Source organism: Ipomoea nil, unplaced genomic scaffold, assembly GCF_001879475.1.
Source record: "Ipomoea nil cultivar Tokyo-kokei standard unplaced genomic scaffold, Asagao_1.1 scaffold2975, whole genome shotgun sequence".
Lineage (NCBI taxonomy): Eukaryota > Viridiplantae > Streptophyta > Magnoliopsida > Solanales > Convolvulaceae > Ipomoea > Ipomoea nil.
The window spans coordinates 2031710-2055898 of NW_017619403.1; the positions used below are offsets into that span (position 1 = coordinate 2031710).

Below are 24189 nucleotides of genomic sequence, written 5' to 3' on the forward strand. Positions count from 1 at the left end.
ATGAAAAGTGGGAGAGAAATGTTCCATAAATATCGATAATATTTTTTTTTAGAACGATAATATCAATAACATTATGCTTTTGTTATAATTTCTTTGTTCATTTTCTTCCTTAGATGTATAACAAATATTTAATTAAAAAAAGCATCACTTATGAGTTTGAACAAAGCTTATGATAGGGTGGAGTGGTTTTTCTTTGAAATGGTTATGCTTCGGAGGGAGTTTGGGGAAAGATGGGTGCGGGTGGGGATGGAGTGTGTTATAGCGATCAGTATCAAGTTTTATTTGAATGGGGGAAGCATGGTCTGGTTTATCCTGCTAGAGGACTTCGTCAAAGGGACCCCTTATCACCTCATTTGTTCCTGGTGGTGGAAGGTCTAAGTGCTCCTTTGAGGGATAATAATAATAATAATAATAGTAATTATATTTTGTATAGCAATATTGATGTCTTTTAAAAACATATTTCATTTATATTCTTTAAACTAACTAAACATTGTAATAGCATCCCTAAAATCTATTCTTTCAGCGAACCAAACAATAGAATGCAATTAATATTATATTCTTTACCTATTTCATTTCCTATGAAATAATATTACTATTCCCTTCAAATGCATTCCGTGCAGTGAACCAAACATGTTGTTAAATTTCTTAGATTATCCTAAAAATTAACTTGAATTTGATAAAATTTACTCCATATAATAAAAGATCAAATGTGATAATGTCAACAACATTATGAAATTAAATATGATTACATTTAAAATTAAAACTAAACGTAACAATATATAATAATAATAATAATAGCTTTCAAAAAAAATATAATAATAATAATAATAATAATAATTCGTTTTCATATATAATTAATGAAGTGCACGTTAATTCCACGGAAGGTAGTTATGTCTAACTAATTAATTAACTATGCACTATAGCCCTCGTGTCATGAAATAATTGGAATAATTATCTTTTCTATATCAATATGGAAATTCGTTATTGACACTTAATGCCAAATCGTGGAAACCGGTGAATAGATAATTTAAAAACTTATAGGCAAATGTAAAATAGACTCATGTACTAACATTGATTGTTCACCTAGCATTATGAATTAAAATATAGTATATTTAGACATTATACACTTAATTATTTTTTATCTAGCATTTTTAGCAAGTTTCTAACAAGTAACTCATCTAATTTGCTTACATGAAAAAGTAAAATAAAAACAAAATGCGAACATGTTATTTTTTCATCTAACTTGTTGTTTTTGTCACTTTTTTTTTATGTAAAAAAATTCTTTTTTTTTTTTTTTACGTATTTTTGGATTATGTTAATTTTTTATATGGCTTGAAAGATTCCAACTCCTCATATGTTGCGAGTGTTGAGTGTGAAAACACGTGGGTGTATTCTAACTTCTAAGCGGAATGCATCCATGCTGTTGTTACCATAAATTTGCCCTGCAAAATGTATATTTTTATCATGGAGGGGTACCCTATTGCCTTCAAAAACATGGCCGCTTCCCTCGGAGACATATAGCAGTCTCATTTCTTCGTTGTCTATCTCTTTCGCTTCCCTACAGTAAGTTAGATGAAAAAATAACATGTCAGTATTCTTTTTTTTTTTTCATGTAAGCAAATTAGATGGGTTACTTGTTAGAAACTTGCTAAAAATGCTAGATGAAAAATAATTGAGAGTATAATGGCCTGAATGAACCATATTTTAATTCAATGTGCTAGATGAACAATCAATGTTAGTACACGGGTCTATTTGATTCATCGGCCAAACTTATATTAACTCTATGTAGTTGACTATAGATTGCAAAATATGTCATTAATCACCATTAAAACATTTATTCTCTGTATGAAAAAGTTTGCAGTTGTTATTTGAAAGTGCGTTATAGGTGAAGTCCGCTTTATTATCTTAGCCGGCAAACAAGTAGGTAATAAATCAGATTATTCATAGCTACTGGCTCAAATAAAAAAAAATAATAAATAATTCTCATAAAGTTAATTTTGAAACATTGTGATTACTAAGTTAAATTGTTAAAACATTGCAAACTTTATTTACCAAAGATAAACAATTTCCATTGGTGATCAATGAAATTGATTGGATTCTTAAGACTCAAAGGACTTGGATTTTTAAACCCCAACGAGTCTCTAAAATACTTTGTTATATATTGTTCAGAATATTCCTTATTGACGAGACAAATTCGTAATTACTATTAAAAAAATACATATACGTTGTGTAAATCACACAAAACTTGTTTTATATGTCATTAAGTCATTTATTATCTAACACAGGCACAGCCACGCATCCAACGAAATTAAAATTTACTAATAATACGTGTATTTACATATTACTTCATTCGTTTCAAAAATATTACCCACATTTTCTTTGTATAATTGCTTAAAATGTTCTTTTACTTTATCTTTGAGAATTTTTAAATACATTTATTCGTGATTGTGTTTTTTTGCAAAAATAGAAAAGTAACAAGAGTGTATTTTTATCACACAACTCTATTCTTCTTCTCTTTTTTTTTTTTTTTTTTTTTTTTTTAATTCCATTATCAAGTGATATTACTAATCAATTCTTGTCATATATATAATCATTGAGATTTGGTGTCAAAATACAAAATGTGCACTTTTTCAATGTACTTGCATTTTATGCAAACCGTCCATAAGTTACTGATACACATAAAATAAAAAATAATAATAATTGGGTGCTTAATTAGTAAAAAGTTGGAAAGGAAATAATTAATTGGGGGTATGTAATTAGTGTATATTTTTATTGTTAATTAGTATGCAGGAGAATTAAGAATTGTTATATTTGATAAGTCTTTTAGAATATTATATATTATATATTAGCTTCATTGTATCATAAATATCGATCGACAAATATATTTTTGTTTATGTTACTTTTTGTTATTTTTATTATTATTTAAGCTCTCACACGTTTAAAATGTGATCATTTATCATTTATATGCAACTTGAATACAGATATATCGTCAACAACTTGCTGGAAAGGTTTCAAATATATTACTATCCTATTAGGACCATAACAACTATCCAAATGAAGTAGTTGGTTAAATAGTTTAGCCTTACACAGTGACAACTTCATAGGAGAGTGGTTGGTTGGCCCGCCAACTTGTGTTGGGGATTTGCTCTTTGATCCATTGATTGATAGTTTATTTGGTTAATTAAAAAAAAAACGAGTATTTTTTTAAAATTGTACTTTTAAAAATAAAAATCACTACATAAAGGTATGCTCTAGATAAATTCTGCTCATGTGTTACTTGTTGGGTGTCGACCGGGTTGGCCGAGTTCAGCCCCTGCTCGATTCAAGACGTGACGTTGTGGCTTATCATGGATAGATGTAGTTAAATGGTTAATGTCCACCTACTTATCACTAGTTGGTTTTATGTAGGATATGACAACCAGATAACCAAAAAACTTTGTGATTCAGCGTATTTGACGGGTGACCCACTGGGAAGTAAGCATAGTGCAGCGCTGAGATCCATCAATTGGTATCATAGTCGAGGTCACTGGTTCGGGTTCGAATCGATGGCGAAGAGAAAGCCGAGTCCAGTCTCGGATGGGATGTGGGCGTAGGTCGGACCAAGCCCAGTCCTAGGAGGGGATGATGGGTGCGTAGACTAAGGACCGAGTCAGACATGCTGCGCAACTGGACTTGGTTTTCAAAGGTTGCGGCATGTGCTGGGAGGGGGATTGTATGCGGCATGTGCTAGGAGGGGATTGTTAGGTGTTGGCCGAGTTCAGCCCATGCTTGATTCGAGACGTGGCGTTATGACTTACCATGGAGGGATGCGGTTAAATGGTTAATGTTCACCTACTTATCACCAATTGATTTTAAGTTGGATATGGCAACTAGAGCCCATGCTTGATTCAAGACGTGACGTTGTGGCTTATCATGGAGGGATGTGGTTAAATGATTAATGTCCACCTACTTATCACCAATTGGTTTTAAGTAGGATATGACAACCAAATAGTCAAAGAACTGTGTGGTTGGGAAGTAAGCATAGTGCAACGCTGAGATCCAACATTACTGTGTAACAATTTACAAATTACATAGGAGAGACAAACTGCATTAGGAAGACCCTATGTGGCGAGTTCAACTGAAAAGTATACAAAAATTAAATTCGTGACATTTACAGGACGTTTGGTTGGAAGGAAGGAATTATGGGGGGAAATGAATTGTAATTCGGTGGGAAAAGAATAAGATGTGAATAAAGTAAAAAATTCAAATTACATTGTTTGGTAGGGATGAATATAATTATTGGGAATGAGAAGGGAAGAAGTGGTATGAAGACTAAAATGTCTTTGTGTAATAATAATCAAAGATTAAAAAAAAAAAATCATTTTCCCCTCTTTTCCCTTTCCTTTCCCCATTGAATTGCAATTCATATGGGGAAGGGTATGAATTGTAATTCAACAAAATGAAGAATTACAATTCGGTGGAATTGTAATTCTCTCCAACCAAAGACTGTAATTCGAGTAGTCAAAGAATTAGACTGTAATTGAATTGCAACTACATTCAACCAAACAACCCATTAAGTACAATAATCATATTTCATTCCTCCACTATTGATTTTCGAAGCACGAAAAAATTTTTTCACGCCGATTAATTGCACTAAAAACTAATTGACAAATGGATGGTATCCGGCCATTGTACTAGAAAGTACTATAACGTTGTGGTCAAAATTTACCAGCCATTAGAATAGCATAGCAGTACTTGATTAATTCACTATAGTTCTAGCTAACTTTTTTCTATGTTCATAAAATTTAGGTAACAAATACAGTTTAATTTCTCATTGATAATTATATAGTACGCTTGTCCTTCGTTAATTAATCTTTACATTTATTTTGCCCCAAATTCGAAAAGCTTAGGCTTATAGCAGATATTGTCCCTCCCTCAATCAGCCTCCATTATAGGAATTAGCGAGTTACAAATGGGGCATTTTAATAAAGTGTACTCTTTGGCCTTACTAATAGAGTAATAGTCCTTTGACATTTAGATGATTAAAGTCTTAAACATATATATATTTTAAAAATAATCCTGACTCTATTACATTGTAATATCTGTTCAAACATACTTTCTCAACCTAATTAAGGTACAAAGAGTCAACAATGCCTCCACTGAGGTTTGATCACATAATTTCCCACATAAAAGAAGTCACTACATGTCATCTGAGCACAAGGTGCTTGGCAGTCTAAACATATATTTAATTATATTTAAGTTTTAATATTCGCGATAATTATACAATGATCATTCATATTGTCACGGAGTATTAACAACTTTGTTATAAACTATTTGTAGTATGTTTGATTCATGGAATACATTAGGAATAAAATAGTATTCAAGCTAGGATAGACTTATCCCTGTTTGTTTTTGCTTTCTATTCCCATGAATAATATTTTTGAGAATGAGTTATTCCACTTGCAAATAGGGTTAATAGTTGTCAGTTTGATTTGACTAATTGATAACATTAGCTGATTGTATAAAGATATTTGGTAAATTAGTTATTAGTTGATTACATATAAAATGACTTTCTCAAAAATCTGATCGAAAAAACTAATTTGAGCATCTTTTTGAATTTTAGCGTTTTAGAACAATAAACTGTTACAAAAAGCTAATTAAACAAACACTTTTATTGATTATTTAACTAAGTTAAACAACTAATAGTGGTCAAACAAGTTAAAATTGACTGATAAACTAACTATGTTACCAAACATGGTCAATATGATATTCCAAAGTTTTTAGGAATAGCTTTTTAATTGTAATAGCATAACCTTTTAATTGATAGACAAGCTTATATATATATATACACACGTACACATACACACAACATTCAATGTATATGATAGTTTTTTGTCTTTTAAATATGTATTCCATCTCCAACCCTAAAACTAATCAACAACCAAATACAATTTTTGAAATCTATTTATTTAACAAACCAAACAGTGAAATATAATTCATATTATATTCTCTGTCTATTTCATTTATTTATGAAATTATTTTTTTAACCTCTTAAAATTCATACGGTTAACTAAATATGTTACTCAACTTTCCATGCTCTGGTGGCGCTATTCTCCTATGCAGTCGTGCGGACATATCAAAATCGTAGGATGAACTAATCAAATATCCTGCACCATGTATATTTTAGTGATGCACTACGTGCTACTGTGTGGTGCACTTTGATGGATCTCAGCGATGCGTTACATTTACTTCCCAGGGGTTACCCATCTTGTAAGTCAAACACACTTCATCACAGAGTTCTTTGGTTATCTAGTTGCTATATATATATATATATATATATATATATAGGATCATATGAGATCACATGTTTCGGTGAGATTGTGAGATCAAATTTTGTGCATCAATTTAATTAATTTTAATGATCTAGATTAAGTGTGTGTGAATGCGATTAAATGTGTGCAAACTCGATTAAGTATGTGTAAATGCGATTGATCTAAATTGGTCTAGGTGACATTGTGATATCAAATCTTGTGAATCAATCTAATAAATTTAATGGTCTATATTGATCTAGATTAAGTGTGTGCGAATGGGGTTAAATGTGTGGGAACGTGTTTGATCTAGATCATTAAAATTTATTAGATTGATGCACAAGATTTGATCTCACAATCTCACCTAAATAGGTGTTCTCATATGAACCCTCTTCTCTCTCTCTCTCTTTCTCTCTCTCTCTCTCTCTCTCTCTATATATATATATATATATATATATATATATATATATATATAATTTGTGGTGCTGTGCATAATGGTCCAAAAGCAACAAATGGTGGAATCTTTCATCTTTGTCCAGAAATGATTTGTATATTAGCCGAGAAAGTAAAACTTGACGGAAAATGCTTTTTATTTTTATTTTTTATTTCTTTTGGTATTTTTCCTTCCGTTTTGAGAAAAATCATTTCTTTTGGGTCAAAATATTGTAAAACTTGCCAAAATATAAATGGTACCCTAGAAATCGTATAATAATATCGTTGCCGTCGTTTGTCATAGATCATTATCGTACCCTAGACCTCCCGAAAGTAACCGGATACCAATGAACCACAAGCCACTTGGTTAAATTGTGGCATGAATAATTTTTAAATATCTATTTTGTTCCTAGTATTATTGTGGCATGATCATTTTTTGTCTTTTATCAATAAAATTGTTTAATTGCACTTAAATACAAGGGCATTTCGATTTTCAAATCGGAATTTTTTCAAAAAATAAAAAATATATCGGATCAACCCATTTTGTAAAAAAAAAATATCAAAATATCCTTGTATTTAACGTCATTTCAACGATTTTGTTGACATAGGACCGTACCATAAATGAGTTGACTCGCTACGCTATTAGTCATTACAACAATTTTGTAAGTATTACTCGCTTCACATGAATCAATCTAATGTAAGACTAGTTGTTGTTGTTATTATTTCGCACCACAACCATAGATTTATTATTTATTTATTTCCCCAATTAATTTGATACAAGACATGGTGGATTAGTGGTTGGAGGTTTGGTGGTAGGGCATACCCTAATTTAAGAACTAAATAATGCACGCAGTTGTGCTAATTTTTGAAGGTTTTGTTGCAATTCTTCTTTATAGTAGTAACAACTAGTATTGTCTTAAATGATTTATTTAGTAGTTGTTATTAGTTGTTTGAATGGGTATAGTATATTTATTGATTGTATTGAAAATTATAATTATTCATTAATAAATTGATATTTTATTATTTCTTACTTACAAAATGTGAAATGTGAAATCTCTCTGACATGATGATAGACGGATAAATTACGATGATTCAACAATTTATTAGGTGTTAGGACTAATGATTAGTTGGCCAGAGCATATGCTATGTTGAACTTATACTATGAATATGTTAGAGTGTGTTAAAAAAGTACAATATAAAATTTAACATTAACTTTGTTCAATTAATCAAGAATTCAGTTCTGGCAGAAGTGGTAACATGAGGAAGCATGGATCACGCCAAACTGGAAAAATTAATAGGGTTTTGTGTTAGTAAAAATTATGATTGGTTACTATGCATTAAGGGTGCTTCATATTTCTACCACATGTCATATTTATGGATTCTTGAAATAGCAGTTTTGGATACTTCCTCTAAAATTGCTATTGCACCAGTTAATCCAACATTTCTGCCATATAAGTCATATGTATGAATTTTTGAAATATTTACTTTTATAAAAAAAAAATTGATAATCTTGCATTGATATACATTAGGATACCGAATTATACTTTAATAAATTCTAAAACACTAATTTAAAATTACACATTAGTTATGAGACTATTCACGCAATGCACGTGTGATAACTAGTTTTCTAATGTAAATCAAAATGTACACAAATTATTAATTATACCAAAGTTAATGTCACTAAAATTATCAACTGTACTTTAATATAAAATTTGCAATTTTTCTTAAAATTTGTATACTATTTTTAAAATATATATATTTAGAAAATGTCAAGCAATATCAGTTATTCCCACAATCCCACATCATTAAGAAAATTATTTTCCTTTTCTTTTTAAGTTGTGTTTGAATCCCGGAAAATGATTTTTGTCGGGTTTCAAGTATTTGGCAAGGGGAGGAAAATGAGAGTAACGGAAATTGATTTCCGGTGAAAAGGAAAACAAAGTCAATTTTTCGAAAAATAAATTTCCCTTTTTTAGGGAAAGTAATTTTCCAGGATTCCTATTTCATCTCTTGCGTTGCGTCTTCATTTTCTTCCTACCAAAGAGAAACTGCAACTTCTTCACCTTCTTGCCCACTGCCGGAAATTGATTTTCAGTGACCAATGCTAGAGCCGAAGTTGAAAACTAGAGTCGGAATTCCAGTTTCTGACGAAAATAAAAACTTTGGTTTCAAACCGAAAACTAGAGCCAGAGCTCTAGTTTCTGACGGAAACCAAGCTCTAATTTTCGAAACGTAGCTATGGTTTCGAACAAAAATCATATGAAATTTGGATTTCGTCATAAACGAGAGACTAGAGATATGCATATTCTTTTTTTTTTTTAATAACACTCATTTTATGGATGACACTCACTTTTTTTTTTTAATAAATAACATTCATTTATATATATATATATATATATATATAAATACACACATAAATTATACAATTTTACTCATTTTTCTGAGAATGAACCAAACACACAAAGACTATTTTCTGAAATGCAACCAAACATTAGAAATGAAAATATTTTTTGAAAAATGATTCATTTTCTAGAAATTATTTTTCTTGTTTCTAAACACATCCTTAAATAAATAAATAAAAATAAAAAAACAAAACAAAAAAAACAAAAAAAAAAAAACAAAAAAAAAAATAAAGAAAGAAACATGTTAACATTACATGTGACAAAAAAGAATATTATTATTGTCATTTGTTCATACACTTGAGTGCCAATATATATCTTACATGGCAAACTATCGATTGAAGGGTAATCTCATATAAATTAATTACATTGTTAGCTTTATAACAATAAAGTTATAAATTTTGACTCGATCTTAATAACTTTTTAAAAGTATTATTCAATAATTAAGGGTAAATCACGGACTCATGAAAAAGAATCAAATTTATAATCCTTTTATATGAAAAACTCCACTTACTCAATCACATATTTCGAAATATCCTCTAATCTTCCTAATTATTCATAATATAGTCATGATTTGTTTTTAGAAGGAAATTTTTTTAAAAAATATATTATGATTATATTATGAAACTAAAAATAAAAATAGATAGTCACGTTTTTAAAATAAAATAATAGTTTTATGCTTGAAAGTTGAAACCTTCAGATTTGGTTTTGACCGTAGGATGAAGAAGTACGATCCGACGGCGATATCACATGGCTTGTCCCCTGCGGAGCCAACATGAGACGAAATTATGCGGGGGCCACCTTTAGCCTGCTTCCATATCCTAAATCACTCCGACACCTCCTTAACCTTCCCTTATTGACCCCTAACCTGCAGACCAAATGCTTTTTTATTGGCTTTTATAATTTAATTAATAATTAATAATATTAATATAATAATGTTTATTATCTTATATATATATATATATATATATATATATATATATATATATATATATATATATATATATAGAGTAAATACCCAAAATGGTCCCTTGACTATAGCTAAATTCACAAATTGTTCATCGACTTCTAATTTCAACCAATTAAGTCCTTAACTTTGCAATTTTAACACAATTTGGTCCTTTGTCTATTTGACCGTTTGTTGACTGCGCTTTTTTAGGATATATATGTAATTTCATGGTCCATCGTCGGTTTTTAAGGTTCCGGTTGCATTTCTAGACAGCACTGTTACATTTGAATCCACTGTCGGCGCTGCACCTCATGCCGGAGAGATTATAGCTTTTGATAGATAGATCGCCGAAATCCCTGGAGTGGCTCTTCGAGAAAGTCGTGACTCCAAGCAATGTAGGCAAGCTGAACCGGCTCGGGATCCCCAAGCAGCAAGCGAAGAAGCACTTCCCCCCCTCCGAAATGGCGCTGTCACCTCCAAGAACGTTCTCTAAGTTGAACCGGCTCGTGATCCCCAAGCAGCAAGCGAAGAAGCACTTCCCCCTCCGAAACAATGATGTCACCTCCAAGAGCGTTCTCTTGAACTTTGCATGTGAAACTACATATAGACAGAGGACCAAATCGTGTCAAAATTACAAAGTTAAGGACTTAATTGGTTGAAATTGAAAGTCGAGGACCAATTTGTGAATTTAGCTATAGTCGAGGGACCATTTTGGGTATTTACTCATATATATATATATATATATATATATATATATATATATATATATATATATATATATATATATATATATGCTAATGATTTTGTGGTCTAGCGATACAAAGTGACTCTCAAATGGAATGTCATGAGTTTGATCCATAGTGGGGCGGTATTGACAAACATAGATGAAGGGCCAAAGAGCAAAGCATAGGCGAGGGACGATGGACTCTTGGGGTTGGCAGCAACTAGCGATCCCCGCAAGTCAACTTCGGGCCCTGACCAGTGTGCCTTGACTTGATCTCAAGGCCAATACCACCTCTTTTTTAGAAGTTTGTTATTAAGCGCAAATTATGCTCGGAAAACATGTTCACCATGAATGATGAACACGGGCCAAACGGCATCGTTTTTACGGAAAAAATAAATAAATTTAGTTAATGTGTTGTTAACGGTGTTTTGCATTTTATGTTCAGATTATGAATTTACATTTATTAAATTATAAATTTTCTGTTATGAGACTATGAATTTACAGTATGTAATTATGAATTTTCTGTAAATTCATAATCTCATAACAAAAAATTCATAATCTCATAACAGAGATTATGAATTTTCTGTTATGAGATTATGAATTTACATTTATTAAATTATGAATTTTCTGTTATGAGATTATGAATTTACAGTTATGTAATTATGAATTTTCTGTAAATTCATAATCTCATAACACAAAATTCATAATATCATAAAAGAATATTCATAATTTCATAAATGCACATTCATAAATCTATGCCTGCACATTCATAATTTATGAGTGTTGAAGAAGCTTGCACGAAGAGGAAGTGAAACCGCGAAATGTGAAAATGAAGAAGAAAAATCATGCTGTTAATTTAAAAAAAAAAAAAAAGAAAAAAAAAAGAAGATAACGGTGTCGTTACCGTTGGAACTGTGTTCACCATGATTCCATGGCATAACAATTGGTTATTAAGGGCTTTGGCCTTGTATATTTAATAATTATCATTGTCATAATCTAGACATAATCATGTTCTCTCCATTACACAACCCGTATTACACAAACATCATGTCCTTTTACCACACAATCTTGTAATACTCCAACATTAATCCAAATAATATTCTTACAAGTTGTCTTTATTATTTCACCACCTTATATTCACTACATGTTTTTATATATCAAATTATTATAAATCATTTTTGAATTAGATAATAATAATTGAAAATGTTGTATATACACATTTTGTAAAATTTTTGATATAATTTTTAATCAATCAAACTTTGTGATATATATATATATATATATATATATATATATATATATATATATATATATATAGGGAAGGGTTCATGTGCGGGTATAGCTTCTCGTGCGGTTGTGCGGTTAGATTTGAGTCGTTGATCAAATCTAGATCAGTGACTCAAATCAATGAAAATTAAAAAAAAAAAAAAAAAAAAAAAAAACGCGTGTCCGGAAGAAAGCAACGCACCTTTAAGTGTTAGATCTTCCCAAACTCATGTACATTAAGTACAAAACTCATGCACATTAAGTACAAAACTCACGCACATTAAGCACAAAATCCACGCATTTAAGTATTAACTCACAGACCTTAAGTTTCGACAACTACTGACATTAAGCACAAACTCACGCATATTAAGTAAACTCACGCACATTAAGCACAATCTCACGCACATTAAGCACAAAACCCACGCACTTTAAGTATTAACTCACAGACTTTAAGTTTCAACAATTACTGACATTAATCCCTAACCTCACACACATTAAGCACAAACCCTACGCAAATTAAGCACAAACTCCACTCACATTAAGAACAAATCTCACGCACGTTAAACACAAAAGCCCACACTTTAAGTTTTACCAACTACTCACATTAAGCACAATTTCACGCACATTAAGCACAAAACTCACGCACCTTATGCACAAGACTCACGCATCTTATATACAAAACTCACGCACATTAATCACAAAACCGCTCACATTAATTTTGACCTAGATTCAAAAATTACAAAATTGCCACCGCGCTTTTTTTAAAAATTTTGGTAATCCTGGACGTTGATTTAAGCGAGATGAATGACCCAGATTAAACCACACAACCGCACCTGAGCACTCTAACCGCACCAGAACCTAATTATATATATATATATATATATATATATATATATATATATGAACAAATATTAGTGTAAAAGAATTCAGAGTTGAAAGTATAAATATAGATGAATTAAATAGATATTTTATGTAGAGTCAGTAGCATTCAAAAAAATAGATATTTTATGCGGGATGCACCAACGTTCAAAAGTTCATGTAGCATGTTAATTACTTTAACGCGCATTCCTCACAATAAAATTAATTAATTAATTAATATTCACGGGCTTAGTTTAATAATTTAATAGGCGATATTTGGTAGAAGAGACCAAAGAACCTCGTCGGCAATCTGTGATTAGTCTTTAAAACTCTATGAAAGTCATGATTGAATACACCCCCCTTAGTTGGATGACTGATTTTAAAATTTAAAGCATTTTCTTTCAAAAAAAATAAAATTAAAGCATTTTAGTTATAGTAGTTAAGTTACGTGAAAATTGACTAAGGGTGTGTTCGGTTCGCACATGGGAATCAGAATCGGAATCGGAATGAGATTCAAATACTTGGTAATGATAATGAGTTTTGGTGTAAGTATTTTGTATGTTTGGTAGTAGGGTGGAATTGTAATCATTACCAATATTGTTGTTTGGTTATGTATGATCCTATAATGGGAATAAATGTTTTAAAAATACAAGAACAAAAAATCAAAACAATTTATTCCAATACAAAGACATCCAAAGCACCAATATGGAAAAAAAATAAAAAACAAAAATCTAAAAGCATTAATCCAAACTTAAAAATCAAATTACCAATTAGGAGGGGAATAATGGCATGAAACCTTATTTTAGTAGAAAATGGGGGTGTGTTTGGTTGACCGGTTTATGATTCAGGAATGGGTATGAAAGTCATTGTTATTGTTTGGTTGACAGGTTTTTAGAACACTACTATGGGTTTGGAATACTCCATTAATGAAAAAAACAATTCCCTTATTTTATAAGGGTTTCATTCCAGGTTGTTAGATCATACATAATCAAACAACAATATTGAAAATCATTCTCATTCCACCATATTACCAAACATGCAAAATATTTTCACCAAAACTCATTACCATTACCAAGTATTTGATACTAATTTCAATTCGGATTCCCATATTCGAACCAAACACACCTTGGGTTTTCTAATTAAGGGGATAATCAATCCCAGAGTAATGCTCTAGAAACCTGTCAACCAAACAATAACAACGACTTTGATTCAAATTCCTTATATCTAAAACTATGAGCCAAACACACCCTAAAATATAAATGTTACTAGTGTAATGTTATATGAATAAGTCATTATATTTTGTACAAATTCATTATTTAACCTAATATACTTACTTTATTCACTTACTTTTTTTTTTTTTTGTGAGAATTTCAATTAATTCAACTAATTAACTAAATTAATGAAAAATGACTTACTCAATCTGAAACTCGAAAGTAAGTATTTCGATTTATTAGTGATTGATTTTACTTAATTAAAAAATTAGCTAAAATAATTTAAAATAAATTGAATGAACATTATACAGGTTATTTTACATCATCATCATAATAATAATAATAATAATAATAATAATAATAATAATAATAATAATAATAATAATAATAACAACAACAACAACAACAACAACAACAACAACAACAACAACAACAACAACAACAACAACAACTTATTACACTATTGGATGTTGTTCAGTGCTCTTTTTGTCGATTTTGGCTTCTCTAATAACTGGACCATTGGATGTTGTTTGGAGGGCGTTTCAATCTTTTGGGAGTTGGAGTGTTATTTCCTGATTTTGTTGGTGGGTTCAATGCTACACTGGGTTCCTTCTAGTGTTCATGATGATGGAGTTAGGACGATGTTGGATTTGGTCATGGTGTGTTAGTGTGTTTGTTTGTTGGCCTTTTTTTACCATATAATCGTACTTGTCACTTTGTTTGATTGAACTTTGTTCTACTTTCAGATTATATTATCATTCTTGTTGTTAGTTTGTACGTATTTTAAGTTGCATGTTTTGCCATGCTCATTGTAGTTGCAGCTTTGACTGCTCGCTTGTATTAGATGCATGCTTTCCTTTTGTTCGTTTTGTCTTTGAGAGAGTTGGATTTTTAAACTTTCTGGACCTTGTTCTTTCTTTTTTATTTTTAATAAAGCTCGTCTACTTAAAAAAATATATATAAAACAAAACACAGCACAATACACTTGTAAATCGCCAAACAATCAAACATCTATCTCAATTTACAAAACAAATAAATTCTAAACACGTAATTCTATGAAATAAAGATCTCTCTTAATTAAATGTTCTCTAACACTTATAAACGGTTTTGATTCTATCGAGCAACAACAACTTCATATTTGTACACATTTTTCTAACAAAAGGTGTAGAAAGGAATAATTGATGAATGCCAAAATCATATCTCACTTTTTCCTTCACCATCCTCTTTCTTCCTCAAAATAATGTGAGGTATTGAAATGGATATATAATTGTCCTTTTGGGCGTGGGTGGTGGTTGTTGGAGTGTTGACTGAGGAAGTGGAAATGAAAAGCATATGGTATAATAATAATAATAATTGATTATTTGAGAGTTGATAATTGACCCTTCACTAACTGGAATTGACATTTATATAATTATAATTAGGATTAGTTTGATTGGTGCCACGTGTCGTAGCACAAAACATCCTATTTGACACCTCTTTTGCATACAAGTATGTCGACAGGAATAACTGTAGTCTTTAACTACGCAATTGAATTCTCCATGTTCTAGAAATGTGCATAAAAAGTTGGTCACGCTTTGGTTTAAAAGAAGACCTAACTCCTACTATTGGAGATGGCAATTTACATCGTGCACAAGGACGCGCATTGTATTGTGCGCCCTCATGCAAAACGACGTCGTTTCATATAATTGTATAAATAAATACACATAATTGTATAAACAAACACACATAACTATATAAATAAATACATATAATTGTATAAATAAATACACATAATCACGTCAACTTCCTACCGCGCCTTCCAAAACGACGTCGCTTTGGGAGGCGCGAGGCGCACAGTGCTATGTGCGCCGTGATGCAGGGTATAACGATTGATTTGAGATAGAATCAAAGTCAATCTCCAGAGAACTGCACTTTAATACTAGAGTAACACTTGTGTGAAACCGTCTTACGAGTCTCAATCTTTGAAATGAGTCGATCTTTGATTAATAGGTTAAATCTTTAATTAATATATCAATTTTTGACCTTATTAATCAAAGACCCGGTCGGTCTTACAGACTGAAACCCGTGAGACAGTCTCATAATATTAAGGGTTTTTTCCCCTTTTTTCGTCAATTCTTTATTTCCATTTTCCAAAAAGAAAAAGTGAATTCCACTTGGAAAAGTAAACAAAAGAATAAATAAATAAATAAATAAAGAGAGAGAAATTATAATTTTGATGGCAAATTAAAGTCTTTTATATATATATATATATATATATATATATATATATATATATATATATATTGGGTAGATCGTAGATAGGTATGTCAAAATGAACCATTATTTTTAAAAAATCACAGTTGGCTACAATTATTAATGTTAGGGGTGAGCAAAAATGGGTTAAATATTTCATCCACATCTACTTAAAGCGGATAAGATAAACATCTATTTAATGAATCTGTTACTAGTGGATTGGATGTGGATGTGACTTTTTAAAATTCAACAACTCTACTAATGTAGTCCACTGTTGAGTGTTTTACGACGGATGTATATAGCCCAAATCTGAAATTATAATTCAATCATAAATTTTAAATTTTCTACACTTGGCATAGGGTTTTAGATCTATTTCTCAATTATCATTTCTAACTTTTTGCCAAACTATCTTTTCTTCAAGTTAGATTTGTTTTTCTTTATGGTGTTACAATCACAAACTCAACACTACTGAAGATGAATGAAGATTTGTAATTTGAATTTTAAATTAATTATTTATATTTTAAAATTGAATATTTGTTTTTTTTAAAAAAAAAAAATTAGTGAGATGCTTGAAAATTTGTGGTTTTAATTGTTGAATGCTTGAAATCTTATAGTTATAATTTATTTTATTTTAAACTTAAAGTACACATTCTATCTGCATCCAATCCGTCACATCCGCTATTAACAAATCAAATTGAATTGGATCGGATCTATAACCCTAGAGGATGATTTTTTTCAAATTCACTTTTAGCGGATTAGATGCGAATTCACTCCAATTATACTACAATCTACTCCTCTCTCACCCCTAACTAATGTTATTCCACCTCATACTCCTCTTTTCTTAATAAAAAAAAATCCCTACAAGTCACAAATTCTTTATTTTTATCGACTCGTGACTTATTCTAAATAATTGAGGCTCATGTTTGAAAGAATGATTAGAGTGATTGGGTGATATACTTACTCCATCCACTCTAGTGATGTCAAGCGGGTTGTGTCATGTCGGCTCGACTCATACCTACATGGGGTTGGTATGGCATTAATGTGGCATTGTGTTGTGCGCATGCGCTAGCCCACATTAGAACACGAGTCATGCTTGCCCATCCCACATGTTTAGAAGGAAAATGATACTTAATTGAATTCTCTAATTCTATTATCAACTTCTACTCTTTTACTTAAATTTTTGATGTAGACATTCTTTTTGGGATTCACAATTTGTAACATATATATAGGTACTCTATCTGTCTCATTTTATCTTCATATTTACTATTCATTAGTCAAACCAACTCTTTATTCTTTATTTATTTTCTTTAGTATTTTTTTTACTTATTTTTAAATTTGATTTTGTGTGTTTAATAGTACCTTTAATGTAGTTTATAAATATATAAATTTTGTATACTAATACTAAACTTAATATTATGAAAAATTGGATTAAAAATAACTCCAGTCAATGCTCGTTAATCGAACCAGACACATAAAATGGGACGAAGGAAGTAATTGATTATCTTATACATTGTAATAGAGCCAGTAGCATTCAAAAAAAAAATTGATTATCTTATTTTGTATTCACAGGTTCCTTTCAGATACTGCAGTCACACAATATTAACATATTAGGATTTGATGACCAATTGTATTATGTGTTTTGACTTAGAAACACAATTTATATTTTAGAAGTTTACAATTCCAATACTAAAAATACACAATTTATACGTCGTTTTGGACCATGTTATTAAAAATAACAAAGGTTCTATTTGGTTGGTTATGTAACATTCTTACGTTTGGTTGTAGTTATGTAAATTTCTCATGATATCAAATATACTTTCCATACTAGGATCTGCTCAGGACACCTCATGGTCTGACAATATCAATATATATATATATATATATATATATATATATATATATATTCCATGTTAGATTTTTTCATGTTTTGAAAGAAAATGTGATTTCCTCAACATCTTTATGTATTGTGAGATTTTCTTGTCTTTTACCTACTTTGCCATTTGATTTTTATCTTTTTCACACAACATTATTTCTAATGATATTAATGATAATAAATTACATTATTTATTTTTAAAAGAATAAATTATATTATTATAATTATATATTTTATTATAATAATATACTCCGTAATAAATATTATTATAAATATTTGATCTTTCAGTAAGATGTTAATTGGAAACACCTTACGACTTACGAGAAGTGCTTAAAAGTAGCATCATAAGGTGCTTAACCTTTCGATAATCACCGAAAGATTAAGCAATATAGGTGCTACAATTAAGTATGTAAGAGGTGGTTAAAATCAACACATCTCGTAAGGTGCTTTCAATGCACACTCCTAACATCAACCATGAGGTTCACTCTTAAGCATACACTATTGTAAAATCTCATATATGTAGTTAGAGCATCTCCTATAATTGTGATTTTTGAGGAGTTTTTAGGAAATAGAAGATGAAGGGGAGGAAAAAAGAAAACAAATCTGGAAAACCAAAAAAAAAAAAAAAAAATCATATTAACGCGTCCGATTAGGCATTATAGTTGCTCCGCACGCGACCAAATACAAGGCATATTTAGTATTTACACATAGTGGGACTTAGGAGAATTTTTATTTTTCACTCTCCACCCCTTCTTTCCTCCACCTAAGCTTGCTACCCTCAAACATCGAACAAAAACCATTCTAAATATACTCATGGAGATGCTCTTAAACAACTTTTCTAAACCAAGGTTTTTACCTTTAATTTACCTAGGTAAAGGTAAAAACATTTTTTTTATGGCAAATTATGCTGTGCATCCGTATGCATCATGCATGGTGCATACGGATGCAAAAACGACGTCGTTGTTTTATTAAAAACGCGCGTCTTACTTAAAAAAAAAATCAGTTTCAATTTCCAGCAACAACATTATATTGTACATAATTTGAACTAAAATTCCAGAATCGATGAACTAAAATTTCAGAATCGATTAACTAAAATTCCAGAACCTATGAACTAAAATTCCAGAATGAATGAACTAAATATCCATAATGAATGAACTAAATATCCAGCATGAATGAAAAAAAAATCAGTTTCGATTCACATCTAAATATCCATAATCAATGAACTAAAATTCCAGAATTTATAAACTAAAATTTCATAATCAATGAACTAAAATTCCAAAATCTATGAACAACATAGTGTTGTTGAGGGGAATCTAAATTGAAATTTTTTTTTTAAAAAAATGGGATGAGCGTTTTTAATAAAACGACATCGTTTTGCATGGTGCATACGGATGCAGTGCATAACGATCCTATTTTTATGCTCAAAATTTTCCTCCTTAACGGGTGCCCTAAGAGGAACGTGCTTAGCAGAGGAGTCCAATACCCGTTTTATAAACGGGTCAAACCCACGGAAAACCACCAAAACCTCCATTACCAGCACCTCAAAGTCTGAAACTGAGCCTAAAGCCCTAAACCCTAAGCCTCCATTAGCAACACTCGAAACGGCACCGTTTCGCAGGATGAATGCTTATAGCTGGAGCGGTAATGGAGCCAATGAATAGAGCCAATATTGTTGCTTCAGCGCTGCTCGAACAATGTTCCTTCTTTTCCAAAGGTTATTGCGTATCAGACACAGAAGCAACTCTCACCGCGTAAGCCCATTTTCACACAATTTTTTGATATTTTTTAGTGATCTCCTTTGCTTTTTCCAATGCCCATTTGCCAGAAACGCCAAATTCACTACTTTTGACGGAATTTTCTTCGATGACGAAACGATGAAGAAAATTGTGCGTGAAGGTAAGTGGGATGATTCTAGAATATTGCGACTTTTCGACTCTGCTTTAGCTCCCATTTGGGTCTCCAGAATCCTGGTGGAGTTGAAACGAGAGCCTAGGTTAGCTCTTAACTTGTTTAATTGGGCAAAAACGCGGAGTTCATTTCGTCATACGACAGAGAGTTATTGTCTGATTGCTCACATTTTGTTTTGTTCAAGAATGTACAATGATGCGAGCAGTGTTCTAAAAGAATTGATTAGTTTGAATAATGGGAACAAGGCCACAATTCCTTGTTCTGATATACTTGATATCCTGTGGTCAACTAGGAATGTCTGTGTTCCAGGTTATGGGATCTTTGATGCTTTTTTCAGTGTTATGGTTGAATTGGGGTTTCTAGAGGATGCTTATGGGTGCTTTTTAAGGATGAGAAGTTTTAGAGTATTTCCGAAAACCCGATCCTGCAATCATCTTTTGGATAGACTTGTAAAGGCAGGAGATCAAGATTTCTCTTGGCGGTTTTTTGAGGATATGATTGCTGCTGGGCCTTCTCCTAACGTTTATACATATAATATAATGATTGGTTATTTGTGTAAAGAAGGGGACTTGGATGCTGCAAGAAGATTATTTGTACAGATGAAAGAGAACGGGGTTAATCCTGATGTTGTTACGTATAATTCTCTTATTGATGGGACTGGAAAGCTAGGGGAGCTTCAGGAAATGGTTTCTATGTATGAGGAAATGAAGGAAGCTGGATGCCCTCCATGTGTAGTAACATATAATACTTTGATTAATTGCTTTTGTAAATATGACAAAATGGACTTGGCATTTAACTATATGAATGAGATGAAGAAAAGTAGTCTAAAACCCAATGTTGTGACTTATAGCATATTTGTCGATGGTTTCTGCAAAAAAGGGATGCTGCAAGAAGCAATGAAATTTTTTATTGACATGAGGCGAGTCGGTCTCATTCCCAATGAGTTCACTTACACTTCTTTAATTGATGCAAACTGCAAAGCAGGGAAAATGGGCGAAGTTTTGAACCTAGTCAAAGAGATGTTAGAAGTGGGGATTGAGTTGAACATAGTTAGCTACACGGCATTGCTTGATGGCCTTTGTGAAGAAGGGAAGCTTAGAGATGCCGAAGAAGTTTTTAGAATAATACTAAAAGATGGGATCATCCCTAATGAAAAATTATATACTGCTCTTGCACATGGGTATATGAAATCGAAAAGGTTAGAAGATGCTATGAACATTTTGGAACAAATGAAGGAAAAGAGTATCAAGCCAGATGTATTACTCTATGGAACTATTGTATGGGGTCTTTGCAACCAAGGAAAGTTTGAGGATGCAAAGATTTTTTTTGATGAAATGGAGGGGCAAGGTATAGAAGCAACTTCTGTCGTATATACTACACTCATTGATGCTTGGTTTAAGGCTGGAAAATCCACAGAAGCACGCAACCTGCTAAGTGAGATGCAGAAAAGAAATATTGCCCCAACTGTAGTGACATATTGTGCAGTAGTTGATGGTTTGTGTAGTTCAGGGTTTGTTCAGGAAGCAATTGATCATTTTAATAATATGCCAAACATTGGTTTGCAACCTAATCTGATGGTTTACACAGCACTTATTGATGGTCTCTGTAAAAATAAATTTCTAGAGGCTGCTAAAAACCTTTTTGATGAAATGCTTGACAAAGGTATGCTTCCTGATAAAGCGGCTTATACATCTCTGATTGATGGAAACATGAAGCAGGGAAATGTTCAAGATGCCTTGCTTTTGAAGAAAAGAATGATTGAAAACGGTATTCAGCTTGATCTTCTTGCCTATAGCTGTTTGATTTGTGGTCTTTCAAGAAATGGTCAAGTGGAGCAAGCAAGATGTTTGCTTGATGAGATGATTGAGAAGGGCGTTTCTCCCGATGGTATTATTTATCAGTGTCTCATAAGAAAATATTATGAACTTGGTAATACAGATGAAGCTCTTTTCTTGCAGAGTGACATGGTGAAAAGGGGCTGTACGGCCATAAAAAGTGAAAATGATGTTCAAAATACATCTAAACTTGGTAGTTACAAATGTCACAAGTGAATATGATGTTCAAAATACAAACCTAAGAGTGTAATTATTTGCCATGTAGCATTTTCATATGAAGGGAAAGAGTGAAACCTAAAGAAACTGCTGTCTGTTTCTATGCCAACACTTCTTGATCTTCCAAACTATGGTGAGTAGTGCCTCTTTCATCTTTAATTGCTGACTTTTTAGGTCCAACTTTGTGAAGTTATATTTCTTCACGTTTTAGGTCTCATAACTGCTTGTTCTGTCATTGCATAGGTGATACTGCCTTATATACATGCATGGGACCTGGTTAAAGTGATAACTGTCATATGTGAATGATTCTATGGTGAAAGGCTGGATTTGCTCTTCCAGCTATGTTATCATCATTGACAGTTAGGCCATGATTCAAGCCTTGAAAACCTGTTTGGAAATTAGAGTTTAGGTTACCTGCATATTTATCCTCCAAATCCTGCATATTGTGGCAGCCTTGCGCACGGGGTCTGACCTTAATGATATTGCTTTTGATGCAGAAACAACGGTAACTCCTCAGTGTTTTAGGTAGAAATTTTATTATATGTAGGAGTTGAATAATCAGTGGAATGCTTTGTTTTTTTCGAGTATTGTTTAGCTAACAGGATCATACTGAAAAGAAGTTGAATATGTACTTATCAATGAAAAAGAAATCCTTTTTTGAAAAAAAAAAAAAAAAAAAAAAAAAAGAGCAAAGGGGTGGTTTTAATGGTTGGTATGTACCTACCAGTTATATCTAGAGAATGTATGACTGCAACTAAAGTAGCTGCGCTTGTGTAATAGAACACTTCCTAGCAATCAGAAAGTCAAACTATAAAGTGCCCTGTAGTTTCAGTAATGAGATGAGTAAAAAAAGCCTTTAGTTAACGGCTCCACCTAGGAAAGTGAAGCTGCATAATAGCTTATCAAAATGCCTTTATAGAGTATATGTTGTGATAAATGAAAAGTGTGATCTGTTTGTCTTCGGGGCACATGAACTAGAGTAGATGACTTGTATAGCTGGAGCAAGCCGGTTATCCATTCATTAAGTTTTTGTACATTCTTATTTTCATCTGCTCATTGCTACACTTGCACACACAGATATCGTTATTTGTTCTAGCCTTATTGAAGTGCTCTTACAATTTCCTAGAGTCTAATAATGGTTGATGCTTGTATTGAATATTGATCAGCAAAGAGAGCGTAAAAGTGTAAAAGATTCCAGGAATTTGATCCACACCTGCGTGTTTTGTGTATTTTGTTGACTAAGTTTTCTTGTTTTGCATACAGAGTGCATTAGCGGCTTGGAACACGAATGATGCTGTCGCAGGATCTCCATGCCAAAAGAAACTTGTGTAGTGGACAGGCATGCTTATAGATCTGTGATTATTTTGGTAAGTCCTTCAAAGTTGACGAGACTGGAATTTTTTACCCCTTGCCTCTTACTCAACTGTTATAAACTTGCAGAGATACATGTAAAGTACCTCGGAAGGGCATTAGAAGCAAAGTTCGCAAGTGAAGACCCTCATCACCCACCCTGCATTCTTATGTATTTAAATCAAACGATGTATTGTGGATTGCTCATGAAACATTGAGATTTTGTAAGGACTTGATGATGATACTTTTGAAGTTGAGCATTCAGGTTGAGAAACCCATAGGATAGGAATACAGCAAATTATTCTGTGGACCAAGATAAGCCTAGGTCGAAATGTTTGCAATTTGTATATTATGAATATACAATGTTAATATATACAAAGTATATAATTTGTCATTTTGTTTTTTCAAGTTCTTTTCATATACTACAATTATACAATATTAATAAATTAAGATTTGACAATCATGTATGGTAATTCACAAATTTCTCGTATTTTGATTTAGAAATACAATTTATATTTTAATGTTCACAATTTTAATATTAAAAATACACAATTTATACGTACATCGTTTAGGAGGTGGGGCCTAGTCCATGGTATAACAACTCATAGAGTATCATGTAATAATAAAGAAAACCACTGCCCTGCCAAAT

General features: G+C 31.6%; 1 protein-coding gene across 2 annotated transcripts; it reads left to right on the top strand.

Annotated features, from left to right (window-relative positions):
• Nucleotides 1–19672: 19672 nt before the first annotated feature.
• LOC109163124 (putative pentatricopeptide repeat-containing protein At2g02150) lies at nucleotides 19673–23863 on the top strand. 2 transcript variants are annotated; one of them, XM_019311862.1, is made up of 5 exons: nucleotides 19673–22119; nucleotides 22172–22323; nucleotides 22434–22695; nucleotides 23454–23557; nucleotides 23631–23863. In XM_019311862.1, the coding sequence occupies exons 1-2, from the start codon at nucleotides 19926–19928 to the stop codon at nucleotides 22222–22224; spliced, it is 2247 nt and encodes a 748-aa protein (XP_019167407.1). In that variant the 5' UTR covers nucleotides 19673–19925; the 3' UTR covers nucleotides 22225–22323; nucleotides 22434–22695; nucleotides 23454–23557; nucleotides 23631–23863. The 2 variants fall into 2 exon arrangements, with proteins under 2 accessions (XP_019167407.1, XP_019167406.1); XM_019311861.1 differs by having other exon boundaries at nucleotides 19673–22323.
• Nucleotides 23864–24189: the final 326 nt, after the last annotated feature.